At 47.1% G+C, this 27734-nt stretch overlaps 2 protein-coding genes across 22 annotated transcripts in view; both read right to left on the bottom strand.

Moving 5' to 3' along the window:
* TMEM63C (transmembrane protein 63C) overlaps nt 1-10501 on the bottom strand; it is a 135381-nt gene extending 124880 nt beyond the window's left edge. For 3 of the 4 annotated variants that reach the window (XR_009563174.1, XM_060295093.1, XM_060295090.1), the window contains exon 1: nt 10362-10501. The gene's annotated coding sequence lies outside the window, so the exon portion shown is untranslated. The remainder of the gene's footprint in view (nt 1-10361) is intronic. The other variant, XM_060295092.1, reaches the window with a different exon arrangement.
* Nucleotides 9932-26803, bottom strand: CIPC (CLOCK interacting pacemaker). 18 transcript variants are annotated; one of them, XM_060295094.2, is made up of 7 exons: nt 26617-26802; nt 25535-25665; nt 24895-25044; nt 22433-22600; nt 21105-21292; nt 16829-16998; nt 9932-13483 (listed from the first exon to the last, which is right to left on the bottom strand). In XM_060295094.2, the coding sequence occupies exons 5-7, from the start codon at nt 21238-21240 to the stop codon at nt 12590-12592; spliced, it is 1200 nt and encodes a 399-aa protein (XP_060151077.1). In that variant the 5' UTR covers nt 21241-21292; nt 22433-22600; nt 24895-25044; nt 25535-25665; nt 26617-26802; the 3' UTR covers nt 9932-12589. The 18 variants fall into 18 exon arrangements, with proteins under 18 accessions (XP_060151077.1, XP_060151081.1, XP_060151080.1 ...); XM_060295098.2 differs by having other exon boundaries at nt 22433-22511; XM_060295097.2 differs by having other exon boundaries at nt 24975-25044.
* Between the last annotated feature and the right edge of the window lie 931 nt (nt 26804-27734).

The following is a 27734-nucleotide window of genomic DNA, read 5'->3' as shown; positions in this document are numbered from 1 at the left end:
GGGGAGATCTGAGGGGAAGGGGGGCCCTGCATGAGCGGTGGGAGGGGTGCCAGCCTGGGAACCTTCTCCACAGCATGGGCAGAACTAGGCCTTGGATGGGCAGGCATGGGGGTGGGGCTCACATGTCCCCTAAGCAGCATCTTGGAAAGATCACCACACGGTGAGTCCAAAGTGCCCAGTGGTTCCGGTCACTGCCATCCTCGGACATCGGACTCACTCTTTTCTTTTTTATAGTTAAATATGCAATGTTAATTTTTTACTGAAGTATAGTTGATTTACAATGTTTCAGGTGTACAGCAAAATGATTCAGTTGTACATATATACGTACATAGATATATATGTACATCTATGTATCTATAGATAGATAGATATTTTTTTCAGATTCTTTCCCATTATAGCTTATTACAAGATATTGATCCCTGTGCTATGCAGTAGGTCCTCATTGTTTATCTATTTTATATAGCGTAGTATGTATCTGTTAATCCCAAATTTATCCATCTCCTCTACTTTCCACTTTGGTCATGATTAGTTTTTCTATGTCCGTGAGTCTGTTTCTGTTTTGTAAATAAGTTCATTTGTATCATTTTTTAAGATTCCATGTATAAGTGATATCATAGGATATTCGTCTTTCTCTGTCTGACTTACTTCGCTCAGTATGATAAACTCTAGGTCCATCTATGTTGCTGCAAATGGCATTATTTCCTTCTTTTTTATGGCTGAGTAATATTCCATAGCATATATGTGCCACATCTTCTTTATCTGTTCATCTGTCGATGGACACTTAGGTTGTTTCCATGTCTTGGCTATTGTAAATAGTGCTGCTATGAACACTGGGGTGAATGTATGTTTCTGAATTAGAGTTTTCACTGTTTCCCAATTATATGCCTAGGAGTGGAATTGCTTAAACTTTAGTTTTAGTTTTTTAAGGGACTTCCATACTGTTTTCGGCTGCACCAATTTCCATTCCCACCAACAGTGTAGGAGGCTTCCCTTTTCTTCACACCCTCTTTGGACTCACTCTTAGACTTATCAAGAAGTGGCCATTCTCGGCCCTCAGTGGGGCACACTGAATGAACCCCCCCAAAGGGGCAAGCACAGCTCTCCCTTGCCGCAGACTCCACCCCTCCCCACTGTGCAACACACAGGGCCCCTGGAGCCTTCGGAGTTCGTGACCCCTGAGAGGCTAAGCTTCAGGAGAGCTGGGTTCTAGTCCCGTCTGTGCCTTAGATAAGCTGTGAGACCTTCCACAAGCCACGGGGCTCAGTGTGGCAAACCTCTGCCTAGCATGTCGTGCACTGGACGGTGGGGGGCAAGGCAGGAAGAGCGCTTAGGGGAAAAAGCAGCGAGGAGTACGGTTTCAGAGGTGGGAAGAAAGGGGAGGCGAAATGCAATGAACTGGATTTTGATGGATTCCAAGCCAGCAGAGGTCAGCAGCAGCAGGAAAAGGGCCGTTCCTGCTTTTAATCAGACTTGTAAGGACTGCTCACATGGTCCAGGTGGAAAGAGCCCTGAGAGACCCGAGGAGGGAGCTGAGCAGGCGGCCAGTAGAGCGAGCAGCGAGGCCCGTCCACCTGAGCGCGCCTGGCTCCCTCGCACGTGCTGGGTAATTAATAAACAGAGGAGCAGGGGAGGGGGACGACGGCTCGCCGGAGAAAGGATTTAATTAGCAGCGCCTTCAGGAGAGAAAATTAAATTACAGGAAACAATGGTGGGACTCCGAGGAACACGAAACCCCTAAGCCGATTCCGCGGACCCGACCCCTGCGCGGGCCCGGGCCGCAATTCCACAGCCGGGGCCCCACCCCGTGGGACCAGGGCCGCGTGGGGCGGGGTCTCAGCCGGCTTGGCTGCGCTTCCCCGTCGCCCTTGGCACGCCTGGGACTCGCCAGGGCCCGCTGCCGTGGCTCGGCTCCGCCGTAAGGGGCCGCCCGTGCTCCGCAGGCCAAGGTGGGGCGCAGGAGAGGACCTCGGGCTAATGAAGCCCGGGTCTGGAGGGGCTGCTCGGTGTCTTGCCTCGAGGAACCACAAAGGGCTTCAAGGGACCAAGGGCGAGATCTAGGCCCAGACTCATGCTGCTTCTAGTGGTCTGATTCATCTACTCGTCAGAAAAGTGGGAAGAACCAGCCTGATCCGGAGAAATGACGCCAGGCAGCGCGAGGACAGGGCAGCCTTGTCCACACCCCGGCTCCTCCCCGGTGCATCACCTCCTGGGAGGTTCTTGGCGTTCACGACCTCGCCCTCATCCCTGCCGCCTCTCCGCAGGCACCACTGTGGCCTGGTGTCCCTCTACCCCACTCCCCCTCCTCCCCACAACCTGCTGGTATTTTACTAGTATAAACAATAGCAACCATTCTTGAACTCAAGCTAGATCCAAGCCTTCTGGTGAGTACTTGGCCTAGGGGAAATCACTGAATCATGACCACAGCCCAGAGCTGCAGAAGAGGAAACTGGAGCTCAGAGAGGCCAAGGGAGTCACCCATGAACACACAGCTGTTAAGTGAGAACGCTGACATCATACCCCATTGGTCTCTAAGCACTAGTCCAGCAGGGGAGCGCCCTTCTTGATCCCCAGTCCCTAGTACAGAGCTTCTCTCATATTAGGCACTCAGGAAGGATTTGTTGAACGAATGGCCGGTGTCTCCTTGTTTGTCAGAGGGTGCGCTAACGGCTGAGAGGCTGTGAGGCTGAGATGAAATGGCATGTGTAAGTACCTGGCACCTCACCTGGACCACTGTGAGCGTCTAGTAAAAGCTGGTGCCAGTGCTTGACAGTGTGCAGGAATCACCCGGGAACCTGGTAGAAGTGCAGATTCACAATCGGCTAGTCCTCCGATTCTGCATTTCTAAAAAGCTCCAGGGGATGGCGACGCTACCGATCACACTGCACAGTGCAGGGCTAGTCCCTTCTCCTCCGCCCCTCCCTAAACCCAAGCCCACGATGGGGAGCCATTGCAGGAGTTCCCAGTTTTGTCTGTACATTCGCAGTCCTCTGAGGAGCTTTAATTACTGATGGGGAAAGGGAAGGGGAGGTCCTACCTCCCAGAGAAGCTGACAGAATCGGTCTGGGGTGTGGCCTCGGGCATCGGGATTTTCAAGGGCTTCCGCTATGCAGCCAGGGCTAGACCCGCTGCCCTGGAGGTGCCTGCAGAGGGCAGTGACCAGAGCAAGAGGGTCTGAAGAAGTTCACCCCGTACAGGTGTGAGGACAGAATGTGCCGAGACTGGAGGCTGAGTCATCAGCTAGGGGTCTGGGCCACGTGTGAGATTAGGATCCTGGCTAGGGTGGGGCCTGCAATCAATACGGATTCCTCAATATCCCCACCCCCTGGCTATATAGGCCTAAAGAGGGGTGAGGCCTAGGACAGGCTGGGAGAGCGTGCTTGCCAACTGTGTGTGCTAAGGAGGGGCTCTGTTTTCGGTGCAGCCCAGGGTGGGAGGCCGGCAGGGAGCTGGGCTGATTGGCTGCTCACTGCCCATTCAGGACTATGTGAAAGGCTGACCCTGGATGGAGGCCAGCTCAGCTGGCTCCATCCTACCCCCTCGAGCTTCGAACTTCGTGCTTTACCTGCAGCAACGATCGTATGATTACCGCTTCTTGAGCACCCCCTCCCCCTCCCCACGTGGAGCCACTGCAGTAGACACTTCACACCTTACGGCACAGTAACCCTTCAGAGGAGATAGTAATCTAACAAACTTGGAAAGGAGGCCCAGGAAGGGTATGTAACTTGCCAGGATCACACAGAAACCAGATCCAAAGTTGTATTTCCATCTCACCATGATGCCTCTACTCAGACTCTTGCCTTTGGCTAAAATGCTGTTCCCCTTTCTCTCAGCTTATCTAAACTCCACCCAACGCCAAGGCTGAGCTTGAAGCTCAACTCGCCTTGTGTTCCTTTCGAGACCTTGGAGAGCTCCTACGACCCTGGTCTGTAGTTGACCTTGGGCACCAGCCACACTACCTCGCTGTTGCTACTCTCCCCGTGAGGCACATCTCCTGGCTCAGCTGTGAGGGCCCCAAGGCGGGAGACCACGTGTGTCTTTCTGTAGGACTTGGGTCTCAGGAACTGTTTGGTGCTGCCAGGGCTGGGCCTCGGGTGAGGCAAGCGAGGTGCCTACGGTGCAAAATTTAAAGAGGTGCCCAGGCTCGCCTGGGGTCTTGTAAATGCTTCTGCGGCAGCTGGGGGGAGGCTGAGGAAAGCAGACGCAGTTCTCTTGTGGGTGAGCCCAGAAGTCCGAAGGATAATCCACTTTCTAGAACTCTCTCCTAGTGTGCTGGGTGTTGGAGTGAACTTACCAACTAATTAATATACTGCGCCTCTATCAACACTTCTGTTCTCAGCTAGTGGTTTAACATGAAGGGCTCTTGCCCTAATCAAAGGATGCTAAAGCCAAAAATTATCAAAACATTAATCTTTGAAATAAAAGTAGAAGTGAGTAGGCCATATCACCTTGCCCAGGCTCACACACAGAACTCTGGATGTACAAGACCTGGTGAGACCCAAACCATCAAAGGGAAGACTGACTAACTGACGGTCATTGCTACCCTCCCACTAGAACAGAAGCAAGAAACATGTCTGTTTCATTCACCATTTCATACCCTACAACTAAGTCAGCACCTGGGACATAAATGTATTGACAATTTTACGTATTTGTTACTCCGAAGTTAACAATGGTAATGTCTTGGTCAGGTAAGCTTCAGGAAACATTAAAGCTTTCAGCAGTGGAAATGAGCAGGGTTTGAGAGTAATACAAATCTTAGGGGGGTAGGGGGAGTGAAAAATCTGAGTAGTGAGGACCACGTTTGAGGATTTTTAAAGGTCCCCAAAGTGGGACCTACCATGGGGCTGACCTCTGCTGTCAGATGCCTGCTCACCTCTGAGTCTGTGGGTCCCAGAATGCTTGTTTCCCTCAATTAAAAAATCAGTGCAACAGATGGGCTTCCCTGGTGGCACAGTGGTTAAGAATCTGCCTGCCAGGGGCTTCCCTGGTGGTGCAGTGGTTGAGAATCCGCCTGCCAATGCACGGGACATGCGTTCAATCCCTGGTCCAGGAGGATCCCACATGCCGCGGAGCAACTAAGCCCATGTGCCACAACTACTGAACCCGCGTGCCATAACTACTGAAGCCCGCACGCCTAGGGCCCGTGCTCTGCAACAAGGGAAGCCACTGCAATGAGAAGCCCACACACTGCAACGAAGAGTAGCCCCCGCTCACCGCAGCTAGAGAAAGCCCGTGCGCAGCAACGAAGACCCAACATGGCCAAAAATAAATAAATAAAATTAATTAATTAAAAAAAAAAAAAAGAATCTGCCTGCCAATGCAGGGGACACGGGTTCGTGCCCTGGTTGGGGAAGATCCCACATGCCGTGGAGCGGCTGGGCCCATGAGCCATGGCCGCTGAGCCTGCGCCTCCGGAGCCTGTGCTCCGCAACGGGAGAGGCCACGACAGTGAGAGGCCCGCGTACCGAAAAAAAAAAAATCAGTGCAACAGAGACATTTACAGCTGGGTACATGCTCTCCCACGTTTCCCTATGCCCTGCAGTTGGCGGGGCCAGGAGGCCAGTCCTGTCACTGCGGCCGGACCTGACGAGTACAATTGGCAACTCTGGTAAGTGACTAGCTAGGGGCTTCGCAGAGTAACTGAGCCTGGAAAATGCTTCAAGAATGCAAGCAGCATAAACTTCCAAGTACATCTCGACTAGACAAGCATCGGCTTGAGGCTTTAAAAAAAGGCGTTCACCTTAAAGTTACCCCAGCGCCTCTGGCCTGCTGGATCTCCGGGACCATCAGTGAAAGCGTGCTCTCTAAACCAGGCCTGGGACTGCCCTGTCAGCTGCGGGCATCCTGGGCTGTTGGTTTTGGTGGTTCACTGCCCTTCCTCCATGTTTTGCTTAAGTGAACACACACCTGCATTTCCCGAGCAGCCCAGTGACAGGCAAGAAGCCTTGCTGAAGAACAGAGGGGAGTCAGAATTAAGCATTCTCTAGGGGGACCACCTGACCTCCAGAACCAGACTTTCCTGCACTTGTTAAATAGGAGGCAGGGCCTACTGAAGGTGCAGTTTTTTATTTGTGGGCATCTTTAAGCTTCTTCTCTTCCCCTGACTCTGGGGCGACTTATGAATTTGTATCGGGGTGAGCAGAAGAGATGGTGATTTCAGCCCAGCTCTCTGGAGGGGTATTATGGTTTTACTATGTGCGAGTGGGAGCAGCTCTGGGTTTTTCGACCAGGGCTCAGGAACTGCCATGCTCTCGGCCCCAGACGGAGGATAGGCTCCAAGCCAAGCACTCCCACCTGCCCAGCCAGAGGCCAAAGGCTTGCGGGTGACCCTGGAGAACAGAGGCCCTGGCCCACCTCTGTTATACAGACATTTCCCAGAATTAGCGAGCATTCCTCCAAGGCCCCTGCAATTCCTGAGATAAAGTGAGGCTTTAGGAAGATTAAAGGCAGCTATTTTTACTCTCGCGCTCTCAAGCCACTCTGAAGGCCTCGCTCCAAACGCACATCATTCAACCTGACTTGGGCCCTCACGCGGGCTGGCCTCGGGATCCTACTTTCAGTTTTTATTCCCTTTCATTTCCTAACAGCTTCCACCCACTCACTGTGTTACTCCACAGGCTTTTCTCTTTCTTTCTCATCTCCTCCAGATGCTGTAATGTGAGGCAGGAACCACACAGACTGTTCTTTCAAGCAATTCTCTCATGCCTTGCATAACCATCCTTCAGAAAGAGAAACAGATAGGAAAGCCACGTGCCACAAGAACGAAGAGAGGAAAATGCCAGAGCGGTCACAGGAGTCCATGGACCCACAGAATATCTCCTTCCAGGAAACCAGTCAAAGGCTGGGTTGAGATTTACTCTCTTCCCATTAGTTGTCAGTGTGATTTTGGTAGAAAATACCGTTAATTGTTCCAAGCAAATGACAACCCTTAAGGGGTGGAAGGTCATCACTTGAATTCCATCGCTGGGCTTTCGTGCAGGAAGGCTGCCTTGCTCTGTGGAGCAATTTCACAGTACTTTAGAGACATCATTTTTTTGTACTTCACCATAATCCCAGGATGTCGAGTGGACAGCAAGGACTACTCCCCTTCTCTTATAATAAAGGGAACTGAGATAAAGCTTCTTTCTGCTGCCTCTTTCTCTTCAGCCACTCTGCTCGTGCTGTGTCGCCCAGGCAGACCTCTTCTCATCTCTTACCTCTCTCCCGGTGGGGATGAAAGATGATACCCAGAGCCTGGGACCAGAATAAAGTCCTTACAAAGTACCACCACATCTACATGGTCTATGACTATTTACCATTAAAGTAACGTTAAACCAACCTAAGAGCCTCCTTAGAAAACACGCAGCAACATCTTCTCTGCCAAAAAGGAAGCTTCCTAGCACGGTGCACAGAGAAGAGCTGAGGCAGCATCACACAGATTCAGGGGAGGCAAAGGGAGTGGGCCAAGAGAAATATATTAAAAGGTTATGGGGAGAGAAATCTGGAACAAAATAAAAGCAAACTGACATATTCTCTAAAATATAAAAACCTATTATGTCCTTCATTTCAGATGAAAGAGCTATTGGCAGATGACTGACTAGGAAAGGACATAATTTGATTTAATCCCCAATTATTCTCCTTTGGGGCTAATGAGTCTTCACTCGAGGGCAGTCTCTTATATGGGAGTTAGTAAATCCATGTTAGCTGCAACCAGGTAATCAAAACCAATGCAGGCTGGCAAAATGCTTCTCCCAGAGTCACATATAAGTTTAAAATCTGACAGAACACCTTAAAATCAACTAACCAGAGCACTAGGAACCTACTTTGTAGGCACCCAGGGTTTTCTTTAAAATTTAACTGATTACCTACAGTCTCCGACTTAGGATTTTTTGACTTTACGATGGTGCGAAAGAGAGAGGCATTCTGCAGAAACCCTACTTTAAATTTTGAATTTTGATCTCTTCCCCGGCCTAGTGATGTGCAGGTAGGATCCCCTCATGATGCTGGGCAGCCCCCAGTCAGCCACGCAATCACGAAGGTCAACAAGCGATATACCTACCACCATTCTGTACTCAGACAACCGTTCTGTTTTCACTTTCAGTACAGCAGTCAACAAATCCCATGAGCAATCCAACACATCATTATATAATAGGCTTTGTGTGAGATGATCCTGCCCAACTGTAGGCTAATGTAAGTGTTCTGGGCAACTTTAAGGTTGGCTGGGCTAAGCTATGATGTTCGGTAGGTCAGGTGTACCACATGCATTTTTTTTTTTTTTGGACATACAAAATTGAATTCAGGAACTGCCTCTGTTACTAAGAACTCTGTTTTAAAGAAACAGTACAAAAAGAAAAATTCTAACCCAAGTTAAAAAACAAAAACAAAAAAACCAAGAACGAAACAAAAAAAAACTTCAAAACATTTTCCACTAAATACTGATTATAAACATGTAACAAAGAGTATAAAAAGTTATTCATTTAAATATATACAAACTCTTTTCAACTCAAATACTGTTTTAATACTTAATCGAGGAGGATATACAAGAGGCGGCGGAGAAGGGAGTGGAAGGAGGATATACTGCAACAGCCTAGACAGTACTGTTAACTCTATGATAACTGCCAACTTTTTGTAAGAAAACTGTCTCTTTGCTTCCAATGTGGACCGGGACTCTCGGCGGGAAGGGTGCGCAGCTATTTCTCCGCTGAGCTCACTCTTTTGGATTTGATGAAGGCCATGCCGCCACATGCATTTTTGACTTAGAATAATTTCAACTTACGATGGGTTTATCAGGATGTAACCCCACTGTAAAATGAGGAAGATCTATAATTTTAAGCCTCACCTGTGACAGACAGAGGATCTTACAAATGGTTAGAGATGGGAAGCACCATAGACAGAACCAGTTCCAATTCTTTATTATTCAACTGAGAGGAGTGATACCTAGAGGTTCAGTGACTTATCCAAAGTCACCCAGTTAATGAGTGACAGATGTGACAGGTGCATGGAGGTCTTTCGACCCCACTGCACCAGGCTACAATCTGCAATTATGTCATAAAAGACGTGGATTAAACAGACATGTTTGCAACGGGCAGGTATTTCCACATACAGGCATCATGTCCAAGGGCCAGGGACGACAGTAACAGGGCTCGCCTAAGCCTTCAGTATACACTCAGTGGCTCTCGTGCCTCTAGATTCCATCTCTATGGGAGGGTGCTTTTCTATTTCAGGAGGGGCTCTTCTAGCCATCTTTACCCATTTTTGTTTGTTTTAGTGGTCTTACAGCCATCTTTTTAAACGTTACTTAGAAAATTGTATAGGACAGAAATAATGTTTTAAGAATTAGACTATGGCAACCCTACAGGCCTTTAAATGATGATAAGCTTTTTATTTTCCCAGTCACTTAAAAACCCCAGGAGGGGTGTCCTGACTGGCCTCGGGGAGCAGGGAAGACTACACACCTCCCTGCTGAGACCCTGCAGGTGAACCCTGATGAGGAGGAGTAGAGCCTTAGGAATCACCTCGGAGAAGCAGGAAGGAAAAGGCTTGGAGATGCACTTGCTAAGGACCGCTCTGTGGTAAAAGAACTTCACTTGATATGGCTTTAGTTTATCCCAGGAGACGACTGTAGTGCTTCTGCCACTTAAAAATTCTGTTTGTGAAAGTGTCGTTATCAGATGGAGGAAATCACTGGATAGTATTCTCCTCTCTCTCCTCCCAACCTACCCAGTATAAACCTCCATGACTCCAGGGAAAGCTGCACTATCCATTTGCCTTAAGTGCCTGCATCTCCCTTAAGTTCACACCGGTGAGAGTCTGAACAATGAATTTCCACAAGTTCAGTAACTAATCCCAGTGTCCCCAAATGACACGAGTACGTATGTATGAAACCTAAATCAATCAAACATTTACCCTTGATTTCACTTAGCATTTTAAGCAGTTATAAAGCCCAAAGGCCAAATAGTTTTCAAGTAAGTGACTTTTATTTTTCTCTGACATTTCACAGTCAGTTTCTACAAAACTTCATACTTCCTCAAAGGAATTCACATTTGGTAAATAAATCTCTACCCTAAAGAATTCATAGCTGGAAAAACACTTCAATATATGCACAAGAGTTACTTTTCTGCTGAAGGAATCATAGTAAAGTCAGACAATACCACAATCGATAAAAAGCAATGAGTGTATTAAATTACAAATGTCACCAAACTCCATTCCCATAACCAATTCAATCAGCAGCTTTTTCTAGATGTCTTTCAATACTGCCAACACAATCTGCCGAAACTTCTCTTAAGGGTTGGTTTGAGCTAAGAATGGCTTTTAGAAAACAGCAGCTTTGCCACAGAACTTCATACCAGATCAAATCACGCATCACTAAAACCACTACTACTTACAGCCTCGTGAAACCCACGGAGATCCTTCCAGTCAACTCCGAGGTTCCTCCATTTGCCGATCTGGTTTCTGGCTCCACATGTCTGCTAGCCTCAGTGGATCTCTCCTTCCACGACCAGCTTCTCTAAGTGGCTTCATCTGCTTACTGCTCCACTAGGTAAAGAACACCCATGCTAAGAGCCCAGAGAGACTTCCACACTGAGTTACAACATCAGAGAAGAGCCGCGGGGTGGTGCTGCTTTTCCCTGTCACTCAGCAGTGAGGATCAATGACGGCTTTCATCGTCTTGTACCTGACAGGAGGGAATGCAAACCTTAATCTAGGAAGAAGAGTCCAAGACGCATAAAGCTCCACAGAGGGTTTTTTCTGAAGGAATAAATTTGGTTCTCAGCAAGTGTGTTCAGATTTTTGACTCAGTAAGACTCATGACTGGTGCCCAGGCTGCTCTGAAGGCACCTGTTTCCAGAGCTTTGCTGCCAAACATACTCTGCCAGAAAGGAAGCTTCCTAGCACGGCGTGCAGAGCAGAGTTCCTGCAGCACCACACAGATTCAGGGAGGCAAAGGGTGTGGGCCAAGAGAAAAACAGTAAAAGGAGCAGAGTCTGCTTAAAGACACATTTGCTCTGATTTTTGAAATCTTTCAGAAAGCAAATGGCAGGTAATAATTCTGCATTTACCAGGAGAGTCTGAAGATTTTACGGAGTTGTTTACTTCTAAATTGGTCGTATCTAAATTGTGCATGTTTGAGAACAAAATGCAGGCAATCTGAAGCCTTGTAATCTTAAAACTATGTTCAGAGTTACAACTACCCAGCAAGCATGAGCCTTAGCTTCTGGCCTTGGCAGAACTTCAAGAACATTTTCCTTGCAGAAAAGATGAAGTTGGTCATACAGAATTTCTTACTAAAGTAATTGGTACAAAGATTTTCAAGAGGATGAAATTTTTAAATGGGAGGGTAAAAAGCTGGCAACTTTACGACTCAGAAATCTAGTTTACAATGAGGCTGAAAGGGTGTGTATCGTCTGCAAGGTCTCATAACACTCTCCACTTCTAGATGGACTTCACATAACCCACTACACCGTTGGCTTTGCAGCCAAATCCAATGCACGAAAGAAACACAGAAGACTGCTCCACGTCACCGTGACGTAAGACAAAGGAAAACTCTGGACGTGGAAAGAAAATGGATAACGTTTTCCAATTTTTTGTGGACTTAATGTCATAACCTTATGATGATTTTAATTCAAAGTTTATCAAGCTTAATAATCATTTCTTTCCTCTTTTGTAAAAACAAAGGGGGGAAAAAAGATGGTAGCAGAGGGCTGACTTGTATTACACAATCGGGAACCATGAAGCTCTCTTTTAGGATTTTCACATGTAAGAAAATCTTCTTTTGCATTGTTTCAAAAGAAGAGAGAGAAAGAAAAAAGCATAAATTATCAGAATCTTCCAGCTCTCAACCAAGAGATGTTAGCCATTTCTTTCTTCAGACTCTGAGTCAAAAAAGCAGTTCATCAACCGTAGCTCCAGATGGTCCTAAATCCATTCCATACTTTACAAATCTGAAATATTTCACCTACCAGTTTAACAGAAATCTGGCTTATGATGAAAGTGTACGAGTTAACGGTACCACCCCTTCCCCTTGACTTTCGAGTTTAAAGAAACAAAGCTTTAAGTGATTAAGTGCTTGCATCCGAGGACCAATGTGTGCCCAGAGCACTTTAGGTTTCTCCCGAATGGCACAAGGCCTCGTAAAATGGAAACACCCTCCTCTTATATTTTCCTCTGTGACTAAGACCTTCAAGGGAAGATCCACGAAGGTCTCCTTATGTCACCTACTCCCTGGCTTGACAGGTGTCACTCTGTACGCTTGTCTGCGTCACTGCATCCCTGATCACGGTTAGTGAGTGGGATGGTGGGACGTGACAGCTAGAGGGGCCCCACACAAGCATCTTTCCCGCTTTGCACCGTGATCCATCGAAGTGCCTGCAGGCTAAGGAAGAGGGACTCGAGGACAATCTGAGGTCCTCAGTGGAACGGAGACAAAGGGAAACTGTGCACAGACCACAGGTTAAGACAGCAGCCAGGTATTGGCATGTGGCTTCGTAAGTGAACCGCTGAACAGTTTAAGTTTAAAAGGAAAGCTCTTACATAAGCTTCGGGAAACAGGAGTAGACGACGGTAAAAGAGTTAAAAAGAACCACTCAAGTAACAGGAAAATATGCCTTCTATGTTATATGTCTGGCTGATCGGAGAACGCTTCTAGGTCACTGCCAGGATGACCTGACCCTGATGTTAAAGACGCCTGCAGCTTGGCCCAAGCCTGAGGAGCCCTGCTCTTGGCGGCCTCGATAAATAGCCGGGTCTGCTCCTTTAGCTGGTCTAGTTCCACCTGAGTTGCCTGGTTCTGACGAATCAACTCCTTGGTTTTCAAAGTGATCTCCAGCAAACCAGATTTGTGTAGGACTACTAGGGTATTCTGAAAGCGCCTGTGCTTGCTCTGCCGCTGCTCTGAAAAGCTATCTGGGCTGCGGCAGAGGTGCTCTGCAGCCCACAGAGGGGAGCTGTAACTAGCTGACAGTGGGGACAGCGGGGAGTTGCTCTCCATCCCGTGCAGGGTACTGTCTGACGCACAGACAGGGCTGGCGGGGGAAGCAAAGGTCAGGCTGGGCGCTTTAGCCACATGGCTGCTGGACACTGGCTGAAGCGTCTGTGGACTTCCACCTGCCACCAGGCAGGGCACACCCTGAAGAGCTGAGTCTTCGGCAAGCTTGGTGCTGGGGGGCGCTGGCGTCGGGGGCCCGGGTGGGCCAGCACCAGTCTTGGTCGGCTCACTAGAAGACAGGCTTGGCCCCAGTCTCTCAGTACAGATCTTCTTCTGCATTCCACCTTCTCCTCTTTCTTCTGGGCTGAGGGAGAGGCCCCTTTTGCCTGGGTGTGGGGCTATTTTGGTGTAAGAATTGAGAATGGGCAAGTAGTTCCTGGAGTCCGACTTTTTCTCACCAGCGTGACATGGGCTGACAGGAGACGGTACAGGTGGATGAAGGAATAAGAGCTGGGGCTGTGCTGAGATCACTTCAAAGGAGGGCTGCACAGACCACGACTGGAGCTGGGATGAGCTGCTGCCCTGAAGGAAAAAGCAAAGGCAAAGAGCAGCACACTACGTGTTACCTGCAGCTGTCCAAGAGGCAAAGCACATACTCAGATATAAGTACAGAGCCTCCCTCACACACGGGGTGGCCCTTCTTAGCATGACTGGAGATGTGGCTTAAAAATTCATTTGGGGCTGACATCATATATTTTTTTTCTTAAGGGAAAACTGGAGGAAATAGCTATCTTTATTCAAGTGCTATCACTTGAGAAAAAGAAACTGTAGGAAGGTCATGAAGTAGTGACACAGTTAAGGTCACAAGTAAGGCAATAAAAGTATGGATAGGGGACTTCCCTGGTGGTCCAGTGGCTAAGACTCCACGCTTCCACGGCAGGGGACGCGGGTTCGATCCCTGGTGGGGGAACTAAGATCCCGCATGCCGTGCAGTGCAACAAAAAGAAGTTTTTTAATAAATAAAAATTAAAAAAAATTTTTTTAATTAAAAAAAAATTTTTTTTTAAAAAAAGGATGGATAGTACAATTTGCTGGCATAAGTTAAAATGTGCTAATCTCAATACTATAAATGTGACTTCACACCAGTCTATCTTCATTTAGTTACATCTGGAACCTCTTTTACCTGAAAACAACTTTTGATTACACAGTTACGTATTGTCAGGAGTCCATGGGCCCCTGTATTTAAGGCAATAACGCCCGGCTACCACAAAGCTCTGCAAGGCAGGAAGAGCCACCGTGTACGGGTGCTCACCACAGGCTAGCACTGGGTGTGATGTGTCGCCTGCGCTGTCTCACGGAATCGCCATAATGATCCCATGAGGTAGTTATCATTTCCTTTCACAAACAGGAAACTGAGGCTTAGGAAGTTGAAATAACTTGCTTTCAGTCCCCAAGCTACTAAGTGGTGAAGATAGGATTCCATCCTCTGACTCTAAAACCCATCCAAACCGTTCTGCTACATTGCTTTTGCTCTATTACTGCTCAATTATACATTTTAATTTTTAATTAAAGTACTAATTCAGATAGTAATCTAATAAAGAAGGGCATGGCTACTTTTCTCATGTATGTATTCATTTAAAAGATGGACTCAGACTCTTTATTACAAGGACTTTCCATGAACTTGTCTCTAATATTTAAAAGCCAGTCCAATTCCAACCCAGGCCCAGAGATATGAGTGTAGATGAGGCTACAGGCAGAGAGAGAACCTGACAGAGGCTCTTACCCTTAGTGCAGTCATGTGATTTATCTGAGGAAAGCGATGGACTGTGCTCCCACACCGGCACCTGATTTGCATACATTTCAGCTTCTTGGATACCTGCTTAGGAACTCCTGGCCAAGTTCAACTACAGTTCATCTCCTGTGCAAAGGCTGGGATGACCTGGAGAGTCCATCCTGGAGCCCTCTTGGTGTTCAAATACACTCTGGATGTCCATAAGCAAGCAACGCTGGGCCTAGCAACCACACTCCCCCGTCAGAGGAGATACAAAAATCGGGGGTCTTTCAAAGAAGAGATCAGCCTCGTCCAGGTCAGTCAAGAGCAGAACTTCAGGCTGTCCCCCTGCTCACTCATGCCATAAGGGTTGACCTACAAGGCAAATGGATCCAGAAAATACCTAACTCGTTGCTTTCCCAAGCTGATTTCACTGGATTATTCTTCCTAATGCTATTGTTATGCCCCTTTAGATACTTGGCTTATTTGTTCTAATTTAGATTTTACAAGGTACCATTCTTACTGAGATCACCTGAGGGAATACCAGACAAGACTTTAGACTTGGATAGGATCTCAGAATCATAGGGTCTTGGATAGGATCTCTAGAATCAATCCTAGCTTCATGTTAAAGATGAAGAAAATGAAGTTCACGGTGATTAAGTAATTGTGTGTAAGATCACGCAGTCTGGTGACAGAACTGGAATCAGAGCCTCAAAAGAAATATCCTAAAACCAAGCAGCAATAATTAAGACATTATGCAATAAGCAGAGATTTTAAGAAGTGTATAATGCTTTTAAATTTGGACTGTGCTGGATTCTAGCATATGTGAAAAAACAAAACTCCTAGACTGCTCCATCAGGTCAGTCTGCCCCCAAGCCTCCTGTCTCCTGATCAAGTCCAGCAGCCTTCCCAGTGGGTCTCTGTCCTGAAGGAGATGGCTCTGCTGGACCCGCCCACTCACCCTGCAACAGCCTTCTGGAGCTGCCGGCCTCGCCCACAACAATCAACAAAGATGCCTAAGAAAGAGTGACCAGGGGGCCAGAGAGGAAGGCAGGGAGGAAAGAGCAGGAGACAGGAAGCCCTGAGAAGCACCGGTGGGGCCTGGACAATCTCATTTGGGCTCCGTTTCATGTCTTTATTCTCTCGCCTCATTTCGGCGAGGAGAGCTGTGCTTCCAGCTGAGATGTGATCTGCCAAGCAAATATCTGCAAATTCTTTTTCCAAACTCACCAGGTTGCCTTGTTGAAAATCAGTTTGTGTTGTTCAGCAATAACTAGGTAATAGTTAAGACATTAAGGTCTCCTGTCAGGCTAGAGCCACGTTCTTCTACCTAAGGTGGGAAGGTCAACAACATACAGCCAGATTTCAACCTTCACTAGCTTTGAGCAGCCGCATCAACAGACCCATGCGAGGACTGATCTATTTTAGAGCAAAGTAGGGTAAGGTTACACGTTCTTCAAGTTCATATGATTGAGTTGTTTGTTCCAAACACTGGGGCTTAGCTTAGATTTTTATCTAAATCTTCTTTTCTTTCGTATCTAGACAATAATCACATAATTTGCATAGTTATATAAGAAAGCCTGAAACAGGGTTATTTTTCAATTCCTCAACAATGCTGGGTGGAGTCTGCTGGTATAGCCATACCTAAACCAAAGAGCTCCTTTCTCACTAATGATATAGCTTTGGCTGATTACTAAGAAAGTGCTCAGAATGTAACATGAGAAACAGGGAAATTGCCTCTACGTCTCAAAAAAATATTTCTAAAAGTCCCAGTCAAATTAAAAAGAGATGCTCTTGTTTCTACCTTAAATTCTGTCATATCTTAGCACACACTACAGAAGTCAGGACATTTCTGCTTGGTTCCGTTTAACATGACTAAAGTATTCCAGATCGCTTTGGACAAACTAGGGATACAGAAATAAAATAGTCTTACTATCTGGAAAATGAGAACACATGTGATGACTCTCGTATTCCTTTTTCAAACACCGCCAGTAGTTGAAAGGACACATCCTCTTCCCAGCACAGAAGCGCGTGTTGGTGTGGTGCTGGTGGTCTGCTCCTCGCATCTCTCCTTGACAGAGAGGGAGAAGCTCTGTGCACAGGAAGCTCAGAAACCCTGGCGTGCAAAGAAGTTATGAGAGCTCAGTCCTCCTCACCTGTTTGACCAGCACGTTCTTCATGACAACCATGGGGGCCAGTGTTGGGAAGGCACCGCTTGCAGGCTTGGCGCTCGGCCTTGGCCTGTCTTCTCGGCTCCAGCCTAAGGCGCTCAGCATGTCCTCAGACTCCATCTGCTCTGCCGAGCTCAGGCATTCAGAGCTCCCATCTGGTGGGCGGAAAAATGGTCAGTTCACTCAGGCTCTCAACCAGTCCTCCTGGGGAGCCCTGGACCCCACGAAACGGAATGGAACATTTGTGGTATGTGTTTTTGTGAATTTTTCTGAGGAGGAGGTATCTAACTTTCACTGGATTCTCAACGGGAGCCGTAATTATCCCTCCCATCCCAAAAGATTGAGAATCACTGCCCTAGGACAGCTGACTGCCCTTCCAACTCTATTACAGACAAAAGCCTGCATCCATTTGGGTTCATGAGAAAGTAACCATCACCCGTCTACAGGAGAAGTGGGTAAGGCCTTCGAAGTTAGCTCATTACTTTTAAGAATCTGTGGTTGAAAGGGAAGAGGAGTGTGCGTGTGACTTGGGGCAAGGTTAATAAGACCTTTAGAGGCCCTGGGCACTACATGATGTAACAGTAACAACAAAAACAAAACCAACCTATAAAACCTCAAGACTTACCTCCACTCTGAAATTAAAATAGCTTCCTCCTAAGTTTTCTAATTGTAAAATTCTGGATAAGTTCATCAAGATGAGGTTTACAATGTGTCTTCCTTTGTTTTCCTCCTCCACGCAGTTAAGCACCTCCTTTGTTCGTGTCCTAAATGCACGCTGAGTGTGCCCACTGGGGTTCTGCACAATGGGTGACGGAAAGATACTCTCTGCCACGAAGAAAAGAAGGCTGCTCTATGTGAAACCCATACAGAAAGGGCTTAATTAGCTCCCTGCTGGAGTAAACCAAGAGACTGCAGTAACCCTGCCAGCGAGGAGTCTGGGAATACCCGAAATGCTCATCAAGAATCTCAGAGTCGTCTGGATGAGGCAGGACTGGAATGTGACTGTAATTTAGAAGAGAGCAACTGTCAACACTTGCATTTAATCAGATTCTCCAAAGATGCTTTTTAGAAATTACTGGTGTTGGGGTCTTCCCCTCACTCTACTGAACTGATTTATCTGGTGTCCAGGCACGTGTTATTTTCACAAAGCACTACAAGTAATCCAAATGTGCACCTCTAGTTAAGAACTATGAGGCCAGAAACAAAGGACTTCAGAAGAAAAGTGCACACCTTGCACGTGTATCTCGGTTTCTAAATGTCATTCTGCACAAAAAGGAAACCAGGGCTCCTTGGAGAAATGGCCGATATCTTTGGCAGGGAAGGTGCAAGATGAGCCTGGACATCTTACTGTCCCAGAAGGCAAGGAAGTGCTCCAACACAAATGGGGACATGTCAAAGACACAGGCGCCACCTAGAAGGGACTCCCACTGACCAAACGTGGGGCAATTTGAGTGTCAAAAATAATAATGATAATGGACTGACAAACAAAATCACAAAAAAATTCCGTGAATCCACAGTGATGCTCTAAAAAGGGGGCAGAGGAGAGAAGTACTTCTTTAGAGAAGATGACTGTCAGCTAATAAAATATACAAGGAATGATAGAATTAGATCACCATTTTCAGACCACAAATGTAATTGGTTCAGGCAAGGATCATCAACGGATGCTAAAATCACTAGTCAAGAGTCTGCTGGGGAACAGTACAGTCACACAATCTCAAAGTATCATCCCATAAATTGCTCACTAATTACAAAGAGAAAAGAGTACTTTTGCAATAAAGAAATCTGGTATACATCTACTCCTTTAATCAGAGTGTCACCAAGAATAAGACACACTTAGGAGTCACCTTATGTGTTGCAATGAGAAGGATAGAACATCAAAAATTTAGTTTTCTATTAAAAAAATGTTTAGCCTATTTCTGATAATGGGGCAGCTACCAGAGAAATCCAGTGTGAAACATTCTACAAAACAACAGGCCTAACTCCTTTAAAGATGACGATGTCCCGAAAAAAAGAACGGGAAGACGAAGGAGCTGGTCTAGACTAAATAAGATTTAAAAGACAGGGACAGAGCTTCTCTGGTGGCACAGTGGTTAAAAATCCACCTGCCAAGGCAGGGGACACTGGTTCAAGCCCTGGTCCGGGAAGATCCCACATGCCGCGGAGCAACTAAGCCTGTGCACCACAACTACTGAGCCTGTGCTCTAGAGCCTGCGAGCCACAACTACTGAGCCCACGTGCCACAACTACTGAAGCCCATGCGTCTAGAGCCTGTGCTCCGCAACAAGAGAAGCCACCGCAGTGAGAAGCCCATGCACCACAACGAAGAGTAGCCCCAGCTCGTCGCAACTAAAGAAAGCCCGTGCAGCAAAGACCCAACGCAGCCAAAAATTAAATAAATAAATAAATTTTAAAATTAAAAAAAAAAAAAGACAGGGACAATTAAATGAAATGCACAGCCTTCAACTGGGTTCTGGACCCAAAACAAACAAATATACAAAAAGATTAACAATTATAAAGGCCACTATTGGGACAATGGGAAAAATCTCAATATGGACTGCAGCTAATTAATCATTGCAAATTACATCACATTCCAAGGTAACTGGAACAATAACTCAGGCACTGACGAAACCACTGGCACCTGGCCCAGATGTGGCTGAAGGTACTCACTAGGGCCACTTTCTGGAGCACAGCGAATCTGAGTATTTTTGATACTGCCTTATGTGAACAGCACAATACTTCTTAAGGCACTTCTGCATAGAGAATAGGAAACTTTCAGAAAAACTATCCAGACTTCGGGACATGCTACAGAACAGCTGGTCTGATAGAACTGAAGTTATTGGAAGAAGTACCAAAATGGCCACAGTATTGAGAATAACAGGGGGTGGGAGTATGGTTAATGTTTGTTTTCTTCTTTGCATGTACCTAAATTTCTAAGCTTCTACCATGAGCATATATTACCTTCATGATATGAAAAACAGACAAAAAACAAACACGATATTAAAAGAAAAAAGACACTAGGCCTGCAAAGTTTCCCAAACCTGTCTGATCACAGGAATCACCAGAGACACTTGTAAAAATATAAAACTCACATTCCGGGTCCTCCCCCAGACCCTCAACATCACAGTCTCCAGAAGAGGGGTCTGGCGATCAGTACTTTTAACAAGTGCCTCAGACGAGCCTTACGATGAGGCAAGCTTAGGAAACAATGCTAAAAGACTGAGAAGAAAAACCCAAAGGGCTATAAACCTGCCCTCCCTTCCCTGAACTGTGCCTATTCTAATCCCTAGGACGGTGCTCTGTTCCTCTGAGAAACAGTCTATTTATAATTTGGCTTCCCATGCAGCATACCTACAGGGAGAAAATACACCAATCTAAGGATGATTGAGTTCTAGTTTTCCTAACAGCTGCATTTCTCACTATAAATTAATAAATCAACACAGTGGATTGGTAAGTCTCTGTGGGCTGGATAATATAAATCTTTCTCCAGGAGAGGGCTCCACTCTCAGGATGCTAACCCAGCCAGAATCCCCTGGCATCACCCCTCTGCCTCCCCTGGGCCAAAATGTTTACACTAGAGCCATATTTAAGCCACTACTCTCAGACCTGGAAATAAAAAAGCCTCGGCACAAAATGAAAAGATTTACTGGGTGTGCAACTAGTCCTTTCAGATAAAGTTTAAGACAAACCAATAAGGAAAACTGTCTTGCTTTCTTGTCTCTAACAGATACCCAAGTTTGGAATAGGGCCAGGAGGCTCATAGTCCAAAGACAAAAGGCACAAATACCGGCAGGGATGGGTTATGGGGGGAAATGTTTTTAAACACAGCAAACACTTTCTCAGCAAAAAAGTTATCTTAACAAATTCTATACTACTTTTGTTTAATTTGTTATATGTGGGGACAACATGCCAGTATTTTTCCCTGCAATGTAACTATTCCTATGAAAAAGGAGGTAAGACAATAGAATTATGAGTATTTAACTATATTTTTCCAGTAGCCACTTGCCACAGTTGGAAATATAAGATTTAAAGTTGAGAGTCTAAGTGGAAAAAAGATGTCATATCGTTCCTTCAGAACTAACCCCACTGTGACTGGGATGAGTACCCCGCCATATGGCAACAGAATCACCATTTGAAGAGATCAGAAAACTATTTCTCCTGTGGGTGAAATCTTCCCATCCTCATCACACAAATGAGTGTTTACGGAGGACGTTTTTCAGGCAAATCATTCATTCCAATGTAGAAATGATGAGGTATTTTTAACCTGAAAATCCAGAGTCCTTATCTGACTCAGCAGCTGCCACGCCGAGTTGACGAGACACTTTTTTCATCTCTGGGCCTTTGCTCAGTTTGGCTGAGAGCCTTCTAGAGCCCTCTCTGGATGGGTTCTTCCTCTCCATGTTTTACTGGGCTGGAAGTGCATTCGTCAGTACTCTTTTCATCTGGACTGCCCTGTGAAAAACAATTACAGAAGAAGTCATTGCCTGAAGAGCTGAGACAGGTGAGGCAAACGGTGAGTAAACTAAGGGCAAAGAACACCAGCGGCGCCCACTTGCTCTGTGTGCACTTTCTCAGCGGTCTCAGCTGACAAAGGCTACAAGTTTACTCAACAGTAGAATGGTTTCCACCCAAAAGGAGGTTCACTGTCCTCTCGCTGCCCTCTAATTCCATTACAAATGCAAAGCATACAAACCACATTCTCAGTGGAAGCTTTGTAGACTGCTAACAAAGGCACATTTGATTAGGCTTTCTGCAATGCTCCCTGAGGGAGGAAAGCAGAGGGGATGCCCACCTCGGACCAGGCTTGCCTCCCAGGATACATCTGCAGGCCCGGGACTTTCTGCCACCTCCCAGAGTGTAGTTTCTCAAATTAACTTTCCACTTCTTTGGATGAGGTAGTGAACAGAGTAAAAACAACTCCTTATATATGCATGCTACATTTTGGCTTAAAAAGCACTTCTATGCACACATAAGACCATATGTAATAGTGTTTTGATTCCAGAAACGCCCATAACATTATTACTGCTAAGGTTCTTTCCTTGAGCCTCACCATGTCCTCCTCAGTTGCTATCCCACTTTACAGAGGAGGAAGCTGAGGCTCAGATAAGTTACATTCAGTCATTTAAAAATATATATTGGACTTCCCTGCTGGTGCAGTCGTTAAGAATCCGCCTGCCAATGCAGGGGACACAGATTCAAGCCCTGGTCCAGGAAGATCCCACATGACACACAGCGACTAAGCCCGTGCGCCACAACTACTGAGCCTGCGCTCTAGAGCCCGTCAGCCACAACTACTGAGCCCGTGCAACACAACTACTGAGCCCATGCACCACAACTACTGAAGCCCGCACGCCTAGAGCCCAAGCGCCTAGAGCCCGTGCTCTGCAACAAGAGAAGCCACGACAATGAGAAGCCCGCGCACTGCGACGAAGAATAGCCCCCACTCGCCACAACTAGAGAAAGCCCGCATGCAGCAACGAAGACCCAACGCAGCCAAAAATAAATAAATGAATAAATAAAAATATTTATCAAGTGCCTGCTATGAACCAGGCATCGTGCTAGGAATGGGGGTATAGAGTCAATCAAACAGACCTGGTCGCCCACTTCCTGGAAAGAAGCCTAGATTTGATCCAGTGATACACAGCTAGTCCAAAGCAGATCCAGAACTAGGCTAACAGTGCAAAGTATGAGAGCAATGAGCCCTTCAAGATATTTTAACAAGGCCCTCTGAATCGCCAAGGGATGCCAGCTGTAAGGATACTGCAGGGATAAAGAGAACAGGGGACCAACAGGGAAAACAATAATAATAATGGAACTGCAAAGTGCTACAGTCTGAATGTTTGTGTCCCCTCAAAATTCATATATGAAATCCTGACTCCCAAAGATGACGGTATTAGGAGGTGGGGCTTAAGCCATGAGGGCTTCACCTCATGGGATTAGAGCTTTACAAGAGGCTCCAGAGAGGTCCCTAGCGCCTTCCACCACAGTCAGTGAGAAGTCTGTGACCTGGAAGAGGGCTTTCCCTGGACCATGCTGGCACCCTGAGCTTGGACTTTCAACCTCTAGAACTGTGAGAAATAAATTTCTGTGGTTTATAAGCTACCCAGTCTGCGGTATTTTGTTATGACAGCCCAAATGGACTAAGATAGTAGGTTTAAGCAACACCCAGTGGCGTTTTTATTCACAATCCATTCTCGACTCCATCCATTTGTCCTTCTGAGTAGAGGGAAACATGGCCCCCTGCCAAACAGCACTGTATCTGAAATACCCTGAAAATGCCGAGTGTGAACATTTCTGCTAATACAGGATCTAGCGAAGAACATTAACTACTCCAGAAGCAGAGGAGGGATTCAACATAAAATTAAATAGAAGACAAGGAGGTTTACAGGCAGCCCTGAGAAACCCTCTTGCTCATACTTTTGCATACGGTAGAAGTGGACTAAAGGGAACGCACACTGATCAGAATTTTAAACTCAATTCCAAGTAAAAATTATTTTGTACCATATCTAACTCATTTAAAGGGACTGGCTTCCCCATTCAGTCCATGTCAACCAAGCACTCTTTGACAGACCACGTTTAGTACTACGTGCATGAAAGATAAACAATGGCACTGTCACATCTTGCATGACACTATGCAAAAGCACATGTCTCTACTGGACGGCTATGAAGTTTGACAGCATGGAAAATCCAGTTTAAAAAGCAGAATAAAATGTAAAACTATCTCTAATTAAATCAGGATCCTTTTGTATGAAACCCAACAAACGTACATAGTTTCATTTTCCTGAAATAATACTGTCTGAAAGTGAATGGAGGGCTTTTTCAAAAATGGAAGCAGACGTCGGTGATGGATGGGCAATTAGACTTGAATTCAGTCTGAACCTACTATTGACTTAGATGAGGAAGATAGCTCATGTTAGCTGCAACTAATTAAGACCCTGACAAAGTTTCACAATATCTTATGAAATGGATTATTTCACAGGCATTTTAGATAAAGCACTTCAACTTCTACAATCCTTGTGACAAGACAACGAACAAGGTCTTGCTACTGTTATTAAAGTGTAGTCAACGGAGCTACAGAAAATACACAGGAATTTATCTGGCTCATCTGAGAGTAGGACAATATTGGTTGTGGAATCAAAATGCTGAAACGGTGACGTTAAAAGGAGAACAGATGCTAAAATTTTAGATCCTGGGGAACTGGTGGCAATTGGAAATAAAGAATGCATAATCTACTTGAATAGTAAACTGACTACTTTGGACGTGGAAGCCTCTGTCCTAAGTAAAGTTCTCTTCAAGCAGCAGATAGTCTTAGTGTCCCAGGCAAGTTCAAGTGGGAAAGAGAATGAAGGGCTACATGCCATCTTGACCTATTCTCCCTGAGAGAGGCACTTCCCTCCTGGGAGTGACGCTGAGGACGTCAATTAGCCAGTGAACAACAGACCCATTCATACACAGCACCAGACGAGGCCCTCGATAAGAGAGAGGCAGAGTGATGGCATTTACTACTGGTGCTCTCAAACCCAGGGCCACACCAATGGCGAAGTTTGAAAACCTCAAGAAGATTTTTTTTTTGCCTCTTCAGTATTATTTTACAATAAAGTTAGATGCTCATAAGCTGACCAGGGGTTGAAAATGGGTTACCAAGCTCATGCCCACTGTGCCATCTCTGCTTCCTGGCACAAACTGGAAACCACTACGACTGCCTACAAACATCTCAGATCCTCAGAAGCCTAACTCTGCATTAGGAGGACTCCAAGTTAAGCTTGGATTGACCCTAAATGGGCCTCTGACGAGTACACATGTAACACACTGTCCAAAAGGTTCCCACAGAGAATATACACTAAAACTCACAGTGGAAAGTGAATCAATGAATCTAGAGGTTTACGTAAATAGGTATAAGATAAAATTCTAACAAGTGCTCCACAGCACTTGTTTCTTCTATTTATGCACTTCTTACATTAGAGTCTAATTATCTGTTCGTCTCTTCAACCTCAAGGGTTGTCTTTTCATCTTTGCAACCTCAGAGCCCAACAATTAATGTGTGAGGTACTCACAGAATAATAAATTGCAACAACTCTTCTGTCGTGCTGAGTCTTGCTGACAGCCCTAGCAGCTTTAGCTGTCACCAAAATACCTGAACAGCTTGAAGGTCAAGAGTCTGCATTTCCAAACACCACGGTCACCTCACGTCCAGGTCTGGTCTCCTGCAGGAAACAGGTATCTCATCCACCCCTTATTCTAAGCTGAAACCTCAGGGGTAAATCCAGCAACCAAATTAGAGGTTGGTCTAATCCACAAACAATCTCTATGGAGATTTAGGCCTATGATAAAAAGGAGACCCAAGGTGTACAAGGGAAGGATCTGAAATGCTGCTCACAGATCTCTCCTTTTATAGATACTTGGCAACTTTCCTGAGAGCTCAAGTTCTTTTTAAAATGTGTCATGTGTTTAACAGGCATGCATGAACAGAGGTGTGAGGTGAAAGCCCAAGCAGAGGCTTAAATACAGTAAAGCGACAAGGCCATAGAAAATCAAGACCTTACCACCCAGAAAGCCATGAGTAATTGCTGGAATTATAAATACATTACTAGGTTTTCTCTGAAGTCATTTTCTCTTGGTCTGCATATTCAGAGATGCCATTCTGGGGGAATGTCTGTGGATTTTTTAACAAAGGAGGAAAAAAAGCCAGTCTACCTAAATCTCTAATATTCATCTTCCCCTTCACATCCATTTCCATGCTCCAGCTTGGCTGCAAATCCACGTCAAAGATCCTGAACATACAATGTCCTCTGTTTGGAACCTGGTATGGCTCATTCCACTCTCCTCTTTCAAAGAGAAGATAAGATTAGAGAACTTCCTCAAATCCCCTGCTTGGAGAAGGGTTCACAGTTAACAGTGCCCACCCACCCCCCATTCGCACCAGCCCACGATGCATCTGTGCCAGACAGCAGGAGCGCCCTCCAGGCATCCACCAGCCTGCCAGCTCAGCAGGGCAGAACTGGGCAGACCCTAGGACTGTGCTGTGACTGGCATACCACCAGCCTCCGAGGGCAAACGCCCAGGCAACGCTTACTGCCAGGACTTGGGCAATAACAGGGAGCCTGGCTGCGGCCTGTGCCCTGGGCCTGGATCAGAGCTCCTCTGAACCCGCCCACACTAACCACTAACTCCTTACTTGGCAATGCCCACCTTCTCTCCCACCTCCCCACCCCCTGGCACCACGCCTGGCAAGCTGGTCACCCAAGGGAAAGAACCAGCCAAGTGGGTGACAGCAAGTCTCAGAAAAAGACAGCACACCTGTGCCCCGGGCCCAGAACAGAGCACTACCCCTCATCCCCAAACGGGAGGCCCAGGACCCTCACAGGGTTACCAGCTCCCGCGCTCACTCACCTGCCCATTCCCTGCCCCTCTGCTCACAGCACGGCGGGCCTCCAAGTGCTCCCCCGCCGGGATGCCCAGCCGGCTGTTGCCCCCAGGGCTAGACCAGGGCTCACCCGCCCTAACAGTCTTACCCCAATTGCTCCCCACACACAGCCCCCTCCTCACCCGCGATCTCCTCTGCCACGCAGTCCTGACCCTCGCAGCAAAACCGACCAACTAAATGGGGGAGGAACGCAACACCCCCTGCTCCCATCATCTGGCCCTCTGTCCCCAGAAAGTCCCGGCTCTGCCTCTTGACTACCTTGCTTCCCTTCTTCTCTCCCCTACTCCCACTTCCTTTTCCCACGCTCCTCGCCCAAACCCTCCCCCTTCACCCTCAGCCCTCCTTTTCTCACCTAGGACCGAGGTCGCCGCTGCGCGACCGGACGACCCGCGAGTAGAGTGGCGCATGCGCGAGGCCGGCTGCGCAGCTCCATGACAACCCCGTTGTCGTCGGGTCTCAAGCTATCCCCCAGTCCTCCCGCCCATTTCTCCTCCCCCCAGCCTCCGCGACGGCTTTCGCCAGCCACGTGACACGGCTCGGACGACCCGGCACCACAGAGACTGCTCGCTGTTCTCCTAGAAGGGCCCTTGGCGGCGCCCGCTGTTTCGTCTCCGCCGGAAGATGACGTCGGCACGCCTATCAGGGAGGCGCGGGCGTCCTTAGGAGGTCGGCGCGCTCTCCGCGGAAGGTGGGCGTCTCTATGGTTGGTTCTCCAGACTCAGCCGCCATTTTGTACGGGGATCTTGAGCAACGAGCTGCTGGGGGGCGTGGTTCAGAGGCAAGGTCAGGAGAAGCAGGGGTGGCCCGGCTTCTAGTGGACAAGGCAGGAGGAGTGATTCTCCCGGGGGCGTGGGTGGAAGTCGGTTGGGGGAAACAGCGTTCTCGGTTTGTACAGAGGCACGCCGTTAGGGTTGGGGACCGGGACAGGCCATGCTGACTTGCAGGCGAGCCCGTGCGGAGGCGGCCGGCGTGGGAGGGGAGGCTGGCAGCCTCGCCTTGTCTCGGCCCGAAAGAGGCTTGCCCGGACCGCCCAGCGCGCTGCTCACTGTGTTGCCACACCTGTCGCAGCGGCTGGTTTGCGTCCCCTACCATCCCTCCAGACGATGCTTCACGAGGCAGGGACGCAATTAGTATTTCTTGTGGGATGATTGCATGTCATATTATGTATGACTCATTTTGTCCTGTGCAACTGACCGAGATGTTGAGTTTCACATGGATCCTGTTTCTCACGCCAGTTCTTGAAGTGTCATAACGAACCCACTAAAGAAAAAAAGGGGTTGGGATCATTTAAAGTTCTGATGCGTTGAATCAGTGAAGGTTACTTCTTAGGTTAGAAAAATTCCTTCACAGGTGGAAAAGAGGACACGGTGAATGTAAAGATTGCTCACCGGTAGAGGCAAGTTCTAGAGCTGACGTGTCCAGTAGGTTAGCCAAGAGTCACTAGGAGGTACTGAAACTGATTAAAATTAA

Source organism: Globicephala melas, chromosome 2, assembly GCF_963455315.2.
Source record: "Globicephala melas chromosome 2, mGloMel1.2, whole genome shotgun sequence".
In the NCBI taxonomy this organism is placed as follows: domain Eukaryota; kingdom Metazoa; phylum Chordata; class Mammalia; order Artiodactyla; family Delphinidae; genus Globicephala; species Globicephala melas.
Note: the sequence above shows the minus strand (reverse complement) of the source record. Positions and strands in the feature narration are given on the sequence as shown.

Bases quoted from the DNA above. Each gene is read 5' to 3' on its own strand.
- CIPC (XM_030831850.3), bottom strand. From the start codon at position 21,240: ATGGAGAGGAAGAACCCATCCAGAGAGGGCTCTAGAAGGCTCTCAGCC. The intron at 16,999-21,104 runs GTTAAAAATACC...TCCGCCCACCAG, and splicing joins TAAGGACTCTGGATTTTCAG to ATGGGAGCTCTGAATGCCTG. The intron at 13,484-16,828 runs GTGAGGAGGACT...TTTTTCCTTCAG, and splicing joins AGAACGTGCTGGTCAAACAG to GGCAGCAGCTCATCCCAGCT.